Source organism: Ananas comosus, linkage group 2 (genome assembly GCF_001540865.1).
Source record: "Ananas comosus cultivar F153 linkage group 2, ASM154086v1, whole genome shotgun sequence".
Taxonomy (NCBI): domain Eukaryota; kingdom Viridiplantae; phylum Streptophyta; class Magnoliopsida; order Poales; family Bromeliaceae; genus Ananas; species Ananas comosus.
In genome coordinates, this window is record NC_033622.1 from 1162631 (window position 1) to 1178049 (window position 15419).

Sequence of the window (15419 nt, forward strand, 5' to 3'; positions counted from 1 at the left end):
TCTCTCTCTCTCTCTCTCTCTCTCTCTCTCTCTTGAGTCTCGACGCTACAGTGTGTGAGAGAGCGAAGCAAAAAAGCAGGGGTCGGATTTATACTATAAAAAAAGAAATAAAAAAAAAATTGACCCAGAGTATTTAAAGGGTTAAACTACTCTCTAATTTTTAATAATAATTTAAATAATTTTTGTTTTTTTTTTAGAGGGAATTTTTTTTTTATATATTCTTTTCTTGTGCGTGGGCTCTCCTGGTTTTTCCTCTGACGACCTTTTTTTTTATAAAACCAAAAAAAAAAAAAAACGAGTCAAAAATATAAAATTGTGTGGGCGAAAAGTGCCAGCGTGGCACAGCGCGGACGAAAAGCTATTCCGTACACCGGGTTCATCAGTTTATTGGTCTATACTGAACCTATCTTAGGATGCCGTGTTCTGAAAATGCATCAACCACTCAGTTACTTCACTAAAACTATGTTATTTGTAGCAATATCAATTTCTCGTACCAAAATCTCCCACGGTCTTTGCATCCCCTGCAATGCTGATATGCTTTTGCTGGACTAGTCTTTTGTGAAATCTATTAATTTTTCTCGACTGAACACTTCGTACACACATTCTGTTTCTTCGATAAAAAGAATGCACCGGGTGCAGGGAGTAAGAGAGAAAAAGGAAAAAGGGCCGAGAAATATTTGCCCCTGAGAATGGAGAGAATTACGGGAATGCCACTGATATGTGGGCGGCGACTGTGGTTGGTGGGGTGGAGGAATTAATGGTGCGTCACGCGGGCTTGATGATGGAGTTGTGTTTGTGGTAGAGATGGCAACGGGTCGGATTCGGAGCGAATTTTTAAAAATTCGAACCCGAATCCGACTACAAACTCGAGACCCGAATTCGAATCTGAATCCGACGGATTTTAAAAATTCATATTCAAATCCGAACCCGACCGAAAATTCGAAACCCGAACCCGAATCCGAATCTGAAAATTTGAACCCGAAACACTTATTTCTTTTTTCAATATTTTAAAACATATTATATTAAATCTAAATTTTTAAAATACAAATTCAAATATAACATCAAATTTATATATATATATATATATATATATATATATATATATATATATATATATATATTATATATAATACAAAATAAATTCGGGTTCGGGTCGGGTTCTGGTTCGGATCGGGTACAATCAAAATTCATATTCGTCATGTTTCTATTTTTTATATTCATATCCGAATCCATATCCATATCCATCGGATATATCCGTTTCATTCGGGTTCGGGTTCGGATAAAATTTCGGGTATCCATATCCATTGACATCCCTAGTTTGTGAGATTTTTTTTTTTGGTTAATTTTATATAAATTTTTATAAATATATTTTTATAAATTTTAATTTTTATATATTATTTATGTAAAAATTTTAATAATTTTAAATATATTCTTCTGATTTAATACCGTTAAAATATTATTTATTTTATAAGTAAAATAATATTTTTGGCGTAATATATAATTGAAGAGCGATAAAAAGGTCAATTTATCTCATTAACTAATCAAGTTAAGTATTTTATCTATGATTAACTAATTTTTTTAATGGATTCTAACGGTAGGAATATATTTGAAAATATCAGAATTTTTATAGAGACAATATATAAAAATTAAACTTTATAAAAAAATATGTATAATTTATTATATTTATAGGGACTGGTATGAAATTAACCTATTTTTTCGATAATAAAAAGTTTGGAATGTCTTTTGTCACACCCAACCCGGGGATTCGAAGTTTGGAACACGTAATTTACTTGGTCACGGGTACACGTGAAATGTGGGACATAGTTCATTAGTTTTTTCAGAAAATAAAAATGTATAAAAAAATTATCTGAACAGTACTTTTTTTTTAATTTGACTATCTAATATTTTAAATTTTTAATTTAATTTTTTAATCTATTTAATTTGAGTCAGTCAACGATATCTGAAATTTAAAATTTTAAAAATATATTAAATAAATTTATAAAGATATACAACATATTTAAATTTTTAAAGCAAAAATTATCGTTGATTCACTCAAATCAAACAAAATGATAGATTGGATATTAAAATCAAAATTTTGAAAGATTGGATTGCCAAATCAAAATAGTCTATAATTTAGGTAAACTTTATACGTTTTTTATTTTTTTAAGATAAAAATATACAAAATTTATCTTAACTAATTTGCATAAAAGTCAATCAATTTTGCATTTTTACAAAAACAAGCCGCCATTTTAAATTTGCAGATTAGCCTGAATTTTTAGTAAACTAATCAAATATTATTATTACTTTTTCTCTGTCGTCTTCTTTTGTTCGTTTCTTTTTCTCCTTCCGCTCTCAATTTATTTTCTTTTTCGTTGTTTCTTCCTCTCCCTCTCTTTCAGTTTTTTCTCCCTTCTCCTCCTCCTCCACCATCCCTACATTGACGTCGCACTTCGCTCTCTTATTTCACTGATACATCTGTCGATGCCAATTCAGATATGGTATAAATCTCAGAGGTGAAAACGACGATGGCAATGAGGGTGCCGCAAGATTTAAGGATAATGGGGACAAAGAGCATGTTGGGGGGGTGCGATGGCAGCAGCAAAGGCAAGAGAGAGAGGGCACTATATATATATATATATATATNTAATAAAAAATAATAAATAATAAAAAATATTATTTTTTTCTTTTAAGAAGATAATTATATGTTGTGGCCGCTACAAAAAATACGAAGAATAAAGAAGAAAGAAGAAAAAGACAAAGTTACGTTGTTTAAAACGAAAGTTACATTATTTAAAATTATTTGAGACTAAGTTTTACCATATAAAATAAAAATTAATTTTTTAAGGTAACTATTGCACTATTTAAAACTATTTGAAAGGAAGAAAAAGCTAGATGCCAATCTATCTTAAAAAGGCAGAAAAGGTTAAAAAATTAATTTTTATTTTATATGGTAAAACTTAGTCTCAAATAAGTTGATGAAATCCTTACTTGCAGGTGTTATCTTGTGTTGGATTCTCATAGTACACAAATGTGATTTTGATAATTATAGAAATTTTCAGTTTATAATTCAAATCCAAATCTTGCTAAAACCCAATCCAAGATTTCATCAACTTATTATCAAAATGGAAAATCAACATTTCCATCTAAACCAACATAGCAATAATTAAAAAATTAATATTCAACTTTTTTTTTATTGATAGCAGAAATTGGCAAAGGATTTGATGGTTAGTACTAAGAATCTCAATTCAAAATTTAATTACTGCACAAGTGGCAAAGGGCTTAGAAGTTGGTATCCGAAATTCCGAGTTTGAATCCTAATTGATTCACATTTTTAGCTAAGTTTATTTCTAAATAAAATAAATAAAGCGGATAGCATACTACCTATCTTTTAGAAAAAAAAATAATCAACCGTCCCTAGCGCAAGTGATAAAAGATTTGGTAGTTGATATCGGAGATCCCAAATTCGAATCCTAATTGATTTACATTTTCAGCTAAGTTTATTATTTCTAAATGAAATAAACGCTAAATTTATTTTTAAAAAACTTAAATAAATCAGATAACATGTTATTTAAAAAAAAAATTTTATTTTACTTTTCTTTATCTTTGTCTTCATGATTTGAAAAAGCTTGTGGATAGAGACAACTTAAGAATTACATCATCAACATGGACATGAAAATTGCATCTAGAAAATTTTATTTCTAGAATGAAAGGAATAATGACTCATTCAAGAGTTGACCAAAACAAATTCAATACTTAACAAAATTCTCTTCATATGTGACAAGAAAGAAAGGGACCTTTTATGTGGATTTTATAGCAAATATATATATATATATATATATTTCCTCTAAAAAAAATATTTGCTATGGTATTTGACAGAAACAGCAAATTATTAAAACTTTGTTATGATAACTACGTTTAGGATAATTAACTCTGTTGTCAGTCCACGTGGCAAAACTTTGTTTATATCATACACTTAAATATGATATTAAGATCATTCTTAATCTGTTTTCTTTGAGAGAACACTACCATATCAGATAAGGGATGGAAATGATTTGGTCATAAACCTGTAAATAAAACATGAAGTAAATGTTGTTACTTGGGTTATAAAACCGAAAATGTCAACTATATAACAAATGGTGATGGATTATTACCATTATAATTAGGTAAATACGTGCAGAACTTATCTGAACTATGGATCATTTTGAATCGGCTATTCAATCTTTTAAAATTTTGATTTTACTATCAAATTTTTTAATTTGTTTAATTTGAGTTAGTCAACAATACTTTCACTTCAAAATTTAAGTTAATTACATGCTTTAATAAATTTATAGTTGTGAAAATTGTATAAAGTATTCTAATCAAACTTGTAAATATCGTATGCATATTTTGAAGTCAAAGGAGCGTTGGGCGACTCAAATCAAGCAAATTGAAAAGTTGGATAGTAAAATCCAAATTTTAAAAAATTGATTAGTTAATTCAAAATGATTCATAATTTATATAAGTTCAAAGTGGTTAATTCAATCTAGTTATACATCAATTTCTACTTAGTTGATTTGATGTGAAAAGCAAATGTAAAGTTTTATGAGGAGACATACATAAAAACATACAAATAGCAACCTCAAGAGAGGGAGAGTTATAACAACTTTGGATCTCACCAACCACTTTGAATATGAAGGGTGGGTGTTAGAGACAAGTGAATTAACTCTCCAACTAAATAGATAATTTGTAGATCATCAAGAACCTCAGCATCTTGAGGCATATCCTTAGTAGGTGTCTTCTTTTTCTTTTTATTTTTCTTTTTTTTAATTCCCTAGAAAACCCTCGAGAAATCCGCATTATTACAATACTAGAAAAACGATAAGCTCAAACTTGCGAAACTTTTCATTTTCTAAAACACACACACACACACACACAAAGATTCGAACCTTGAACCTTGAATTCATGGATAAAGTAATGCTACGCTACCCCAGCTGTCGCACTAAATCACTTCATCATCTTTAATAATTCTCCATTTTAGTAGCACCAGTGTCGAGCACTAATACTATGCTTATATACAAATTCTAACAGAATTTGGAATTTAATGATTTTGTCTCAGGTGTGTGGCTTTGAAAATCATGCATGACATGTCAATTTTCAAGGCCAAGAATAAAATTGAGTCCTCAAAATCTCAAATTCTGTAAGCTGTTGTAAAATTATCTGTAAAAGCAGCATTACTCAGTGCCTGAGTTTAATTAACAGGGATCCGAGTTTCATCACATGTTTATTATGTTCAACATTCTTAAAACTTTTGGGATAATAAAGTAATGGCTAAAACATCAATTTGGTGATGATGTTCATTAAAAACAAGGTGCAATTGCAAGGTATCCAAAAAAATATCATATAATTTGTAATATTTTCTTGGTCTCTCCCAGCTGCAGCTGAATCTTCCTGCATTATCCAACTCAATAAATGATATCAAATTCAATGAATTATTGTACACCCACAGGCTTCAACAACCAACTACTACTGAAACTCCCCTCACATCATTAATTGGCCCAATAAATATCAACTGCTTCACTGCAGTAGATTTGATTCCGAAGTTTCCAATTTGAAATTTCACTTGTGTGGCCCACAAGCTCATGTCAATATCTCCCCCCCATGGCAGAAGCACTAAACTTTTTGATTTGTCCAAAACTTGGTTGTTTAGGCTGCGTTTGGTTCGGGTATAAGTAAAAATTATTTATTCCAAAAATAGATACAAGTTGAGGCATAAGTAGGAACTATACCAATTTTACGTTAAGATGAAAATTAGATTGTTTTTAGGAAATAAGATAAATAATGTTTGGGTAGTTAGATTGAAACAAAATAAATAAGAGTTATTATTTTAAATTAAAATTATTTTATCTAATTAATTAATATCAAAATATTAATTAAAAATAATTCAATAAATTAATAAATTTATTAGCTATAAATAAATTAATAAATTAAATATTAATTAATTAATACATTAATTAATTAATTAATTATAAAAATAACATAACTTTTTAATTAGTTAGTAAATTATTTAAATTAAATAATTAGTTAAAAATTAAATGGATTATTCAAAATATTAATAGTTGATCAATATAAATATTGGTTATTAAATAAATTGATTAAACTATTAATTTTTAATTAGTTAATTAATTATAAATAATAAATTAATTAATTACTTTACTATTTAAGCAAATAGATAATAACTTAAATACATTAATTAGATTAATTAATAATTTAAAACCATAATTAAAATTAGATCAGACTTAAATTAATTTTGTTTCCAAACAAACTTGTTTCAACTTTCAAGAGAGAGGGTGGAACAGCTGCTCCAAGATTATACCGGCGGATTATACCAGTTTATTCCAAGAATAGAAAAACTACTGTTCTCGGATGAAAAAATTAGCATTTGGAAACAGAGAGGGGAACAAGAGCTTATTTCTCCCTTGTTCCCGAACCAAACACGAGTAAGAACTTCTGCAACAACATACTGTAAAATGTTTTCTTAACAAGCTTTACTACTTCCTCTCAAGAAATGAGTTGAAAGAGGGGCTAGTCATTTTTTCTGTTCAAGTTTGTCTCTCCACATGAAGTAACCGCGGCTACTACGGTCTCCGACATTACAGACAAGAGTGGCCTTTTCGACAACGACGTTACATTTTTCATCTATTCTATACGAAACATCGATTCCCTCGAGAAGTAGGTGATATATGACATCCGCATGTGAGTCGCGACTTAAATCACAAAGCCTTTCATCCTGATCATCCTCCTCAAGATCGCCGTAACTCCCATGGTCCTCACTTCTCATGTCAACGCTGTGGGGGCGGCTTCTCTGAGACAGTGACCTAATATCCCATGCAAGCACCTCCTCGATAAAGCTCCGAAACTCGTCCGCAGAGGCATATAACGATTGCTTTTGCTGGAATAAAAATGGAAAAGGTAGCAAGCTATTTAGAAGTGAAATACTGGGTAAATTTGCACCGGCGTCCGAAACCTTGTTATGAGATTTTGGTGTAATGTAGCTTGCATTTCGTTGCAACCTCGACCTTCTAAATGAATTCCTCAGTTAAATTTGATGGAAATGTCCATGTAATTGCCATATACATGGGTATTTCTATCCAATTTGCTGGGCAAATTTAACCAAAAAAGTACGGGTGAAATGAAAAGACTATGGACCTAATTGTAACAATTGAAAGAAAATTAAAACTTCTTTTAAAGGCTGAGAACCTCTAATGCAAAATCCTAAACCATTTTTTTAGTTAATAGAAACATGCTGTCAGAGTTTTAAGTGCGCTGTAGCTCAGGAAAACAAGAATATAATAGATGCATCCAAAATAACCTTGGATCAGAAGTTTGTGCTTAAAACTCGTATATAAGATTAAAGAAAGTAAGTTAACTTACGGTGTGCACCCAGCAACTGGAAAGAGAAGAAGCGAATTCTGGGGAAAAGCTAACAGATCTGACAGCTAATTTATTATCTCCCTGTGACACAGTACAAGATAACAAATATGTCAAGAGCACGGCTATGAGGCACAGCTCATTAGGATGTGCAAGAAGTGAGCAGACTACTAAAGTAAAAAAAAAAAAAAAAGGAAGAAAAAGACGAAAGCATTAGATTCTTCCACTTCTAGGAATACAAAAGTAACAGAATTTAAATATTTTCTCCAAAATCGGCAGTCCTCAGAGAACCACAGAAAGCAAAATATTATCAATGGTCTCTATTTTGAACTTTCCATTTTCAATTTCCAGTATCAATCTAAGGTCCCAGTGGATAAACAAACACCATATTATAACAGTTACTCCTGCTCTCTCAGGTGCAAGAAAAGAAAAAGTTAGAAAAGGTGCATCCATCACTGAAGGGCATAAAGATGCAAACCAAAAAAATGTTATGTCTTGCAAGACCTTCAATCCTCGAATAGATTACTAGAGCTACATTAAAGCCCGGAACAACTTTCCACAAACCAAGATTGTACTAGCACACAAGAACAATATGAGTTCATCCAAAAATGAAGTTTCTCCAACATGCACGATTTAATATTTTTAAAAGTTTTACAAGTAGAAAATACAAGCTTGTGGTATAGCTAATATGTGTACAGACTTGAAAATGAGATACGCAACTACGCCATGTGGAATGTTTTTTCAAGTAATGAAGCTAAATTTTCAAATAGTTTCTAGAACATACCTTTACCCAATTAGGAACAGTTGCACCTTCGACACTATCAGAGTATGGCAGATAGGGTTTGATATCAAGCACTGGCTGTTAATGCAAGTCAAGCCATAAGGACAAATTTATAAATAAAGCTGCCAAATCCATCGCATGAGCTCATTATGTCACAAAAAATGACAATGTTAAGAAACAGGAGTAGAAAATACTACACCGTGTCATCAACCAAATCTACTCCAGATAGTAAAATTGAATGTCCATCTACTGCCTCCACCTATAAAAACAGTAAATAGAGAAAAAGGAAAATCAAACTTATCCAAAGATTACCAAAAGTCGCTAGCGCAAGTGGCAAAGGGCTTGATGACTGATACCCGAGTTTCCAAGTTCGAAGCCTAGTTACTTCACATTTCTAGCTAAGTTTATTTATTCTAACAAAAAGGAAAAAAAGAAAAAAAGAAAAAAAGCAAAGCAGGTAGGCATGCTACCTTTCTCTCAAAAAAAAAAAAAAAAAAAACTTATCCAAAGATTGCAACGTTGCTTGCAACTCCAAAGACATATTTTGAAGGCTAGCAATAGTCCTACAGAAAACCGTAATAAAAAAGAATAGAAAATGGTTTTTACTACATGTCGCTCATGCACTAACCCACCTTTGCAACAGTGAGACCAATGGGACAAGGCCGATGTGGAGATCTAGTAGCAAGGACTCCCATCTTTCCACCTTCTAGTCTAGGCACTCTCACCTACTTAAAAAGAAAATGAGCAATTACATAATTAAATCTTTCAAAGAAAATGGAACGGAAAGAAACACACCTTCGCCTTGAACTTGGATCTCGAAGGTTCTTTCCACAGTTTATCAAGGTCAGTGTTCAAGTGAAATACATAAAGGATCCAACAGTGTGAATAGTCAGCGAGGCCTTCAAGCCCTTCTGCAGGAACACGAGTTGGGTCAAGTACCAAGCATGCTCTAGCAAGCGGAACAAGTAAAGGTTGTCTAGGAGTGCCATTTCTGCAAAGAAAGGGGAATTATGGGCACAACATAACACATAATTAAGCATACAATCCTGAGGCTTTTGCTCCTTACTATAATCCGATAATAGTTAGAAAAGATAGAGAAAAGGGGAGGGGTTAAACAGGAGAAAGTAAGAACCAGCCAGTTTTATTTCAACCGAATGAAAGAACCATCCAGGACTTGTTAAATCAACCTACTACGATTTTTTTTTTTCTTCACACGTTGAGCCCTCGCACTAAAAAACATATGTCAAGGAAAATATATAGACAACACCTGTGAATAGAGTCTCAAAAAAACGAATGTTGATTACAATGATATGATGAAGTGAACACCAATCACTCACAATAACAAAACTCCGTTAATTTTCTTTCTATAAATCAAAGTGACAAAGAATCAGTCAAAGAATGCAAAAGAACATAAATCTACTATCCATATGCTTTATAGTCCTGTTACATGCAACTAATTCCGATTCTTCATCTTCGTCCAATTGTAAATGAATGTAAGGCAAAAAGGAACATTTAATTTTGAATCACCTAAAAAAGTTCACTTTAATCCTCAATTGCAAGCTGATGAGACAGAGATTACAGTATTTAATATAAAAAGATCTCTTTTTTCAAATTTTGAACTGTAAATACAAATGAAGCACAATTTCAATACCTTGTGGAGAAGCAGGATTGCACCACGCCAATGGGATTCATCGGGTACACCGACGATGAAATCGCCTTCCTCGACCCATCGCCATTGCGTTGAGCCAACGCCTCCCTCAACGCCTACACACAACCAATTCCACAACAACACACACTACTATTCAACTCCAAACCGATTTTGAACACTACAAAGCAAGCAGAATAGGGTGAGGGAAGGATCGACCTGTTGAGCCCTAACCCGCCCCCGCCGCTCCGCGAGAGGCCTCGAGCTCGCGGATTCGCGCGGCCAACCGCCGACATTTCCGCGCGTAGACGGAACCTGGGGGAGCGAGAGAGAGAGAGAGAGAGAGAGAGAGAGAGAGAGAGCGAGATCGAGGGTTTAAGGTTTCGGAGGAGTGCGAAGAGAGGAGAGGGGGGAGCGAGGGGGGATTACTTGAGACGGAGACGAAGACGACGACGACGACGAGGATTGCGGAGGAGATCGCGGCGATCGCGGGGGTTCGGGAGCACGCCATGGATGTGAGAGAGAGAGAGAGAGAGCTTGTTTGCGAGGTTTTGGAGACGATGAGTTCGATGAAGAAGACAAGGGCCCAATGGGCCGAATACTATTGGGCCTAAATACTTTATTTCCGGCCCGGAAACAGTTTTTTTTTTTGTTAAAAAAAATTTAGTTTTGTAAAGCCCAGCTTGAACAAGGCCTAATTTGGGTTTCACATCAAGGCCTAGCCCACTTAGTTGAAATGGTTTAGGCATATGTAGTTTTAGTGGGTGTTTAGTATCGAGGCCTATCTAAAGCTCATCGGCAAGACGGAGTTCGAGAAAAAGTATATAGAAATATGCTTTTTTATTTTCTGGTAAAATCGTGCAAAATATGCCATAACTGACCAAAACATGAAATTACTTATAAGTGTTAAAAAAAATAAGTTAGCATTTAAGGACCTTTGCTTTTGTATTTCACGATACATAAAAGTGTTTAAAAATAATTTGCAGACATATTTGAAAGTGTTGGTAAATGAAGAGTCGTCACATGTGTACCGGTACTTATGCCAAGCATCGATAAAATTAAAAATAACAGTGAAGTTTATCATTCGATAAATTGGTTTGATACAAATGACGGTTTATATGACGACATTTTTGAAGCGTTCGTATTTATTATATTGTTTGGGGTTGCTTTCTCCAAGCGTCATATGAAAAGTATCCTTATAGTGAGATTTTTTTTTTCAGCAATAACTTATTCGGTAAAAAAAAAAAAAAAAAAAAAAAATTCTTTGTGCAATTGTGAGAAATTGCTTTGATTTTTACTCATTGAAATGCGCTGATGTTCATAATTTGGTAGGATAGTATATTCTATCTACAAGATAATTTATTTTATCTGAAAAAAAAAAGACTTGAAGGCCACAAATATAGTACTCAAGATAATTTATTTATAAATAATTTATTTTATTTATAAATGAAGTAAATGAAGCGGGTAGTATACTACCTATCTCTCAAAAAAAAAAAGTTCTAGTATAATTATAAGAAATCACTTCCGTCTATCAAATGTACAGTAATAGTTTTTTAATCGTATTTTTTTTTACTGTAGGTAAACGCAATCTCCTGTAATCCCAAACATAAGTCAAAAGGTTGGGAGGCTGTGTTGGATATGGCCCACATGATTTATTCAAGGCGATCTATAAAGATACAGTCGGTCTATTCAAGTCGATTTATAAAGATACGGAAAATCTAACGGTTATGATGTACTTGGACGCGTTCTTGATAGACAAACGTGATTTAACATTCTTACATCAAATTATATATAAATATGTAATATACATGAGTCCCGGTCTAATCTTAATCTAATTTTCTATAACGGCTCCATCTCCAAGGATAAGAGAATTAGACTCGAAACGTCCTGCTTTCTTGCAGATAACGAATGAGATAATCCGGGTATTGAAATCAAAATTATGACAGAAAATACGATCTTAGTTTCTAATAAAGTTTCAACATGTGGTATCAGGGCCACATCCAACAGCCTGGTGGTGCAGCGCAACTATCCTTAGAATATTTGTCCCTAATAAAAAGATTCATCTTCTACTGGTCATGTGCTGCCATTCATGAATTCCATGGGGTATGTAACAGTTTTTTACTCCACCTTCAAGCTTTTATTAAAAGCGCTTCTGAGCAAAGTTGCACGCATGCGCATCAACATGCATGTGTGTATAGAATTAAAGCTGATTGAAGAAGAAGAAGACGACGAGAAATTAGGGAAAAAGAGGAAGCCCCAAACTGGGCCGGGGCAAACGCACTGTGCCATAAAAGATAATAATTATAAAAGAAAAGATCAAAGAAAAAGGAAAAGAAAAAGAAAAAGAAAAAGCTGTGTGATCAGCAGTACTATCTCTATAATTAAAAGGCTTATATTAAAGTACTACTGGGAGATTCTCCAGGTTTTGTATATGTTATGAGCCTAAGAAGTTTCACAGATATGTACCACTGTCGCGATGACTGATGAGAAATAAGTGCGCGGCGCTCAGTTTACAAGAGTAGGGCTAGTGCCGCGACTCAAACCCCTCGGTTCGAGCCGAGACCGTCGCGCGCCTCCATGAGAATCAAATTTAATTTTAGTTTCAAATTTATGGTCTCAGATTGCATGGTGATGACCAGCTTGATGACCGTTATTTTGAATTACCATCTTAGAATTGAGAATTAGGTCCTCAGATATGCGTTTGAAACGTAAGGCTCGAGTTATCGGCTTCTCGAGCATTAGATTAAGACAGTCGGGGTTGGGAGTTTTCACGGTAGGAGCCTGCACGCAAGACTCAGACAAGATTCTGGAAAAGAAGAAGAAGAAAATTAAGATCCACATGTAATGACTACAGAATAGGTGGATTATACCGACCGTCTCTAGAGCAAGTGGCAAAGGGCTTGGTGGTTGATACCCGAGACCCAAGTTCGAATCATAATTGATTCACATTTCCAGTTAAGTTTATTTCTAAATGAAATAAACGAAACGGGCAGCATGCTACCTATCTCTAAAAAAAAAGAATAGGTGGATTATAGTAAAATACATCGTAAAGTGAATGACTCAGTAGGATCGGAACTCATAATTTTGTGATTTATGTAAATTTTTTAATAATATAGTTTTTTTTATCCTAATTTTATTTTATTTATTTTTAGGACTAGGCATACCATTATTGAGTATGTCAATCAATTAAATCAGAATCTGATTTTAACTATCTCAAGCACTAGAAAGAGGAGAAAGAGAGAGCCTGACTTATGATAAAATTTTAGTGGAGAGCTCCCCAACAAGGCATTGTTGGGAAGCCTTCGATCTACTGCTATGTGTTAGTGTTACCTCTACTTAAAGACTGTATTGAGTGTTTTTAATACTAAAATTCTAAAAAGAATATTTAAAATCCTTGGATAGAAGCAAATTGACATATAACAACGAATCAGGGCTCGGTTCGGAGACCCTAGCTGCTTCCAAATTGACACATAACAACGAATCAGGGCTCGGTCCTTTGATATTCTCCCGTGCTCTGCCTTTTGTTTCCCCTTTGTTTATTTTATTTTGTTTTCCCTTGTTTGTTTGGTCACACGGACGTGGTTTTTTTTCTCGTTTTCTCTTATTCCATCGGCTCGGTTCAGAGGCTCTAGCTGCTTCCAATTTGTAAGTTAAATTTATTTTGCTTAATGAATGAAGCAGGTAGCTTGCTACCTATTTCTCAAAAAAAAAAAAACAAAAACAAAAAAAAAACAACGAATCAGGGCTCCTCACTAAAGCATTATTCGGAAGCTCCAACTGAAGTTCTTACTCGCATGAATGTCACAATAGCTCTTCAATTGCATAAATAGTATAGTTTTAAGTATATATAATGATATAACTATGCATAAGTATTTAAAATTTGATAAGAGATAAAACACAAAGCAACAAAATTACTTCTCCAAAAATTTGGTCAGATAATCCATCCTGCTTTTAATTTCCCCAGGCTTTAAGCAAAGAAAAGGCAGTAACAACTGACTTTGCTGTCTTCCCTTTTCTCTTTTTTTTGTTTTTTTCCCTCTGTCCTGACCAGAACTGCTTTCCTCTTCTTATCTTGATTTCATGACTCCCACTTCTTTTGTACCTTTTGTCATTTACTCCCCACCCATATTTTGTGAGCAACACTCTCTCTGCATCCTAAACTTGGTATAAATTTTACATTCTTATTCATTCAAGCCCGTTTGGATTGGATACAAGTTATTCTCACCCTTAGCAGGTTGTCTTGGGATAACCCCTGTGCGAATGGCTTGTTCTCACCCCCTATTCGACCTAAGGGTAGGAACAAGTTGTTTCTATCCCTATTTTTTTTTAAAAAAAAAATTTAAAATTTAAAATTTAAATTTTAAAAAATTTATAATTTATAATTTTAAAATTAAAGTTTATAATTTTAAATTCTAAATTTTAAGTTTTAAATTTATTGATATTTTATATTTGTTAAATTTAAAATTTAAAATTTTATTTTTTAAAATTTAAATTTGTTCTTAATTTTAAATTTTAAAATTTAAAAATTTGAGAGTTTAATTTTAAATTTTAAATTTTTATTTTGAAATTTAGAAGTTAAATTTTAAATTTAGAAATAAAAATTTAAAATTTTAAATTTAAAAATTTAAATTCAAATATAACGAAAGGGATAATATCATTTTTCTATTTATAACTACTCACTATCTTTCTTATTCCATCATATCTACCCAAACAAAATTGGTCTTGATTATATCTAAGTAGTTCTTACTTATATTTCTGAAATAAGTAGTTCTTACTTATATCCGAACCAAACGAAGCCTCAAAAACTCACGGCCCTCTAACAGTCTCGTCAACTTTTTTTTCTTAATATAAACCCAAAAGAATTTTACGAACTCTTGAATGATATAGGTTGTAAAATTAATTTATATACCCTATTAGTTGGGTATTTTGATCAATAGTAACTGTACACCGACTTTGGAGGCGTAAATCTAACGCCATAAACTCTAATAAAAGGCCAAAATTTACTCACCATCTTCTTAATTTTGTTTCTTAATGCTAAAAAACTAGAATAAGTTTTTAAAAATCCTTCGGTATAAGATGTATACTCTACCGTAAGATGTTCAGATAGAATGTTAAATATATGCGTACTTACGCATTAGATGCAGATAATAATTTCTCTTGTAGAAGAGAAGAATATTCATATGTTTTAAATTTTTAACCTAAATTTTACCCCCTTATTTATCTTTTGGCTTAGGGGCTGTAGAACATGGTATGATCACATTGTTTAATTTATATTCCATCACTCTGTGTGAGGCTACAATGTGGAGGAAAAAGGCAGTGGTTGCTGAGACCCTGAATTTGTTATTCACAAAAAGTTTCCCTTTTTTGAGTTGTTGGCTCTTTAATGGTTGTTTAATCTCTGTGAGTGCTTTTTTTAAAAAATATAAAATTATTTGAATTATTGACCATCTTGATTCGATTATTCAATTTGTCAAAATTTGAATTTTAGTACCCAGCATAATAATTTGATGGTTTTTTCGAATACAAAATGTAAGTTGGTTTCTCATTTTAAGAAATTAATAGTTACGTAAATTACATAAAAAATGA

The 15419-nt window shown here is 32.5% G+C and overlaps 1 protein-coding gene across 2 annotated transcripts; it reads right to left on the reverse strand.

Annotated features, from left to right (window-relative positions):
* On the reverse strand, window positions 6498-10376 carry LOC109723710 (tRNA (adenine(37)-N6)-methyltransferase). Of its 2 annotated transcripts, XM_020252184.1 has the most exons (9): window positions 10263-10376; window positions 10053-10148; window positions 9840-9952; window positions 8984-9179; window positions 8821-8913; window positions 8388-8447; window positions 8192-8266; window positions 7411-7491; window positions 6498-6928 (listed from the first exon to the last, which is right to left on the reverse strand). In XM_020252184.1, the coding sequence occupies exons 3-9, from the start codon at window positions 9878-9880 to the stop codon at window positions 6566-6568; spliced, it is 909 nt and encodes a 302-aa protein (XP_020107773.1). In that variant the 5' UTR covers window positions 9881-9952; window positions 10053-10148; window positions 10263-10376; the 3' UTR covers window positions 6498-6565. The 2 variants fall into 2 exon arrangements, with proteins under 2 accessions (XP_020107773.1, XP_020107766.1); XM_020252177.1 differs by lacking the exons at window positions 8821-8913; window positions 10263-10376 and having other exon boundaries at window positions 10053-10086.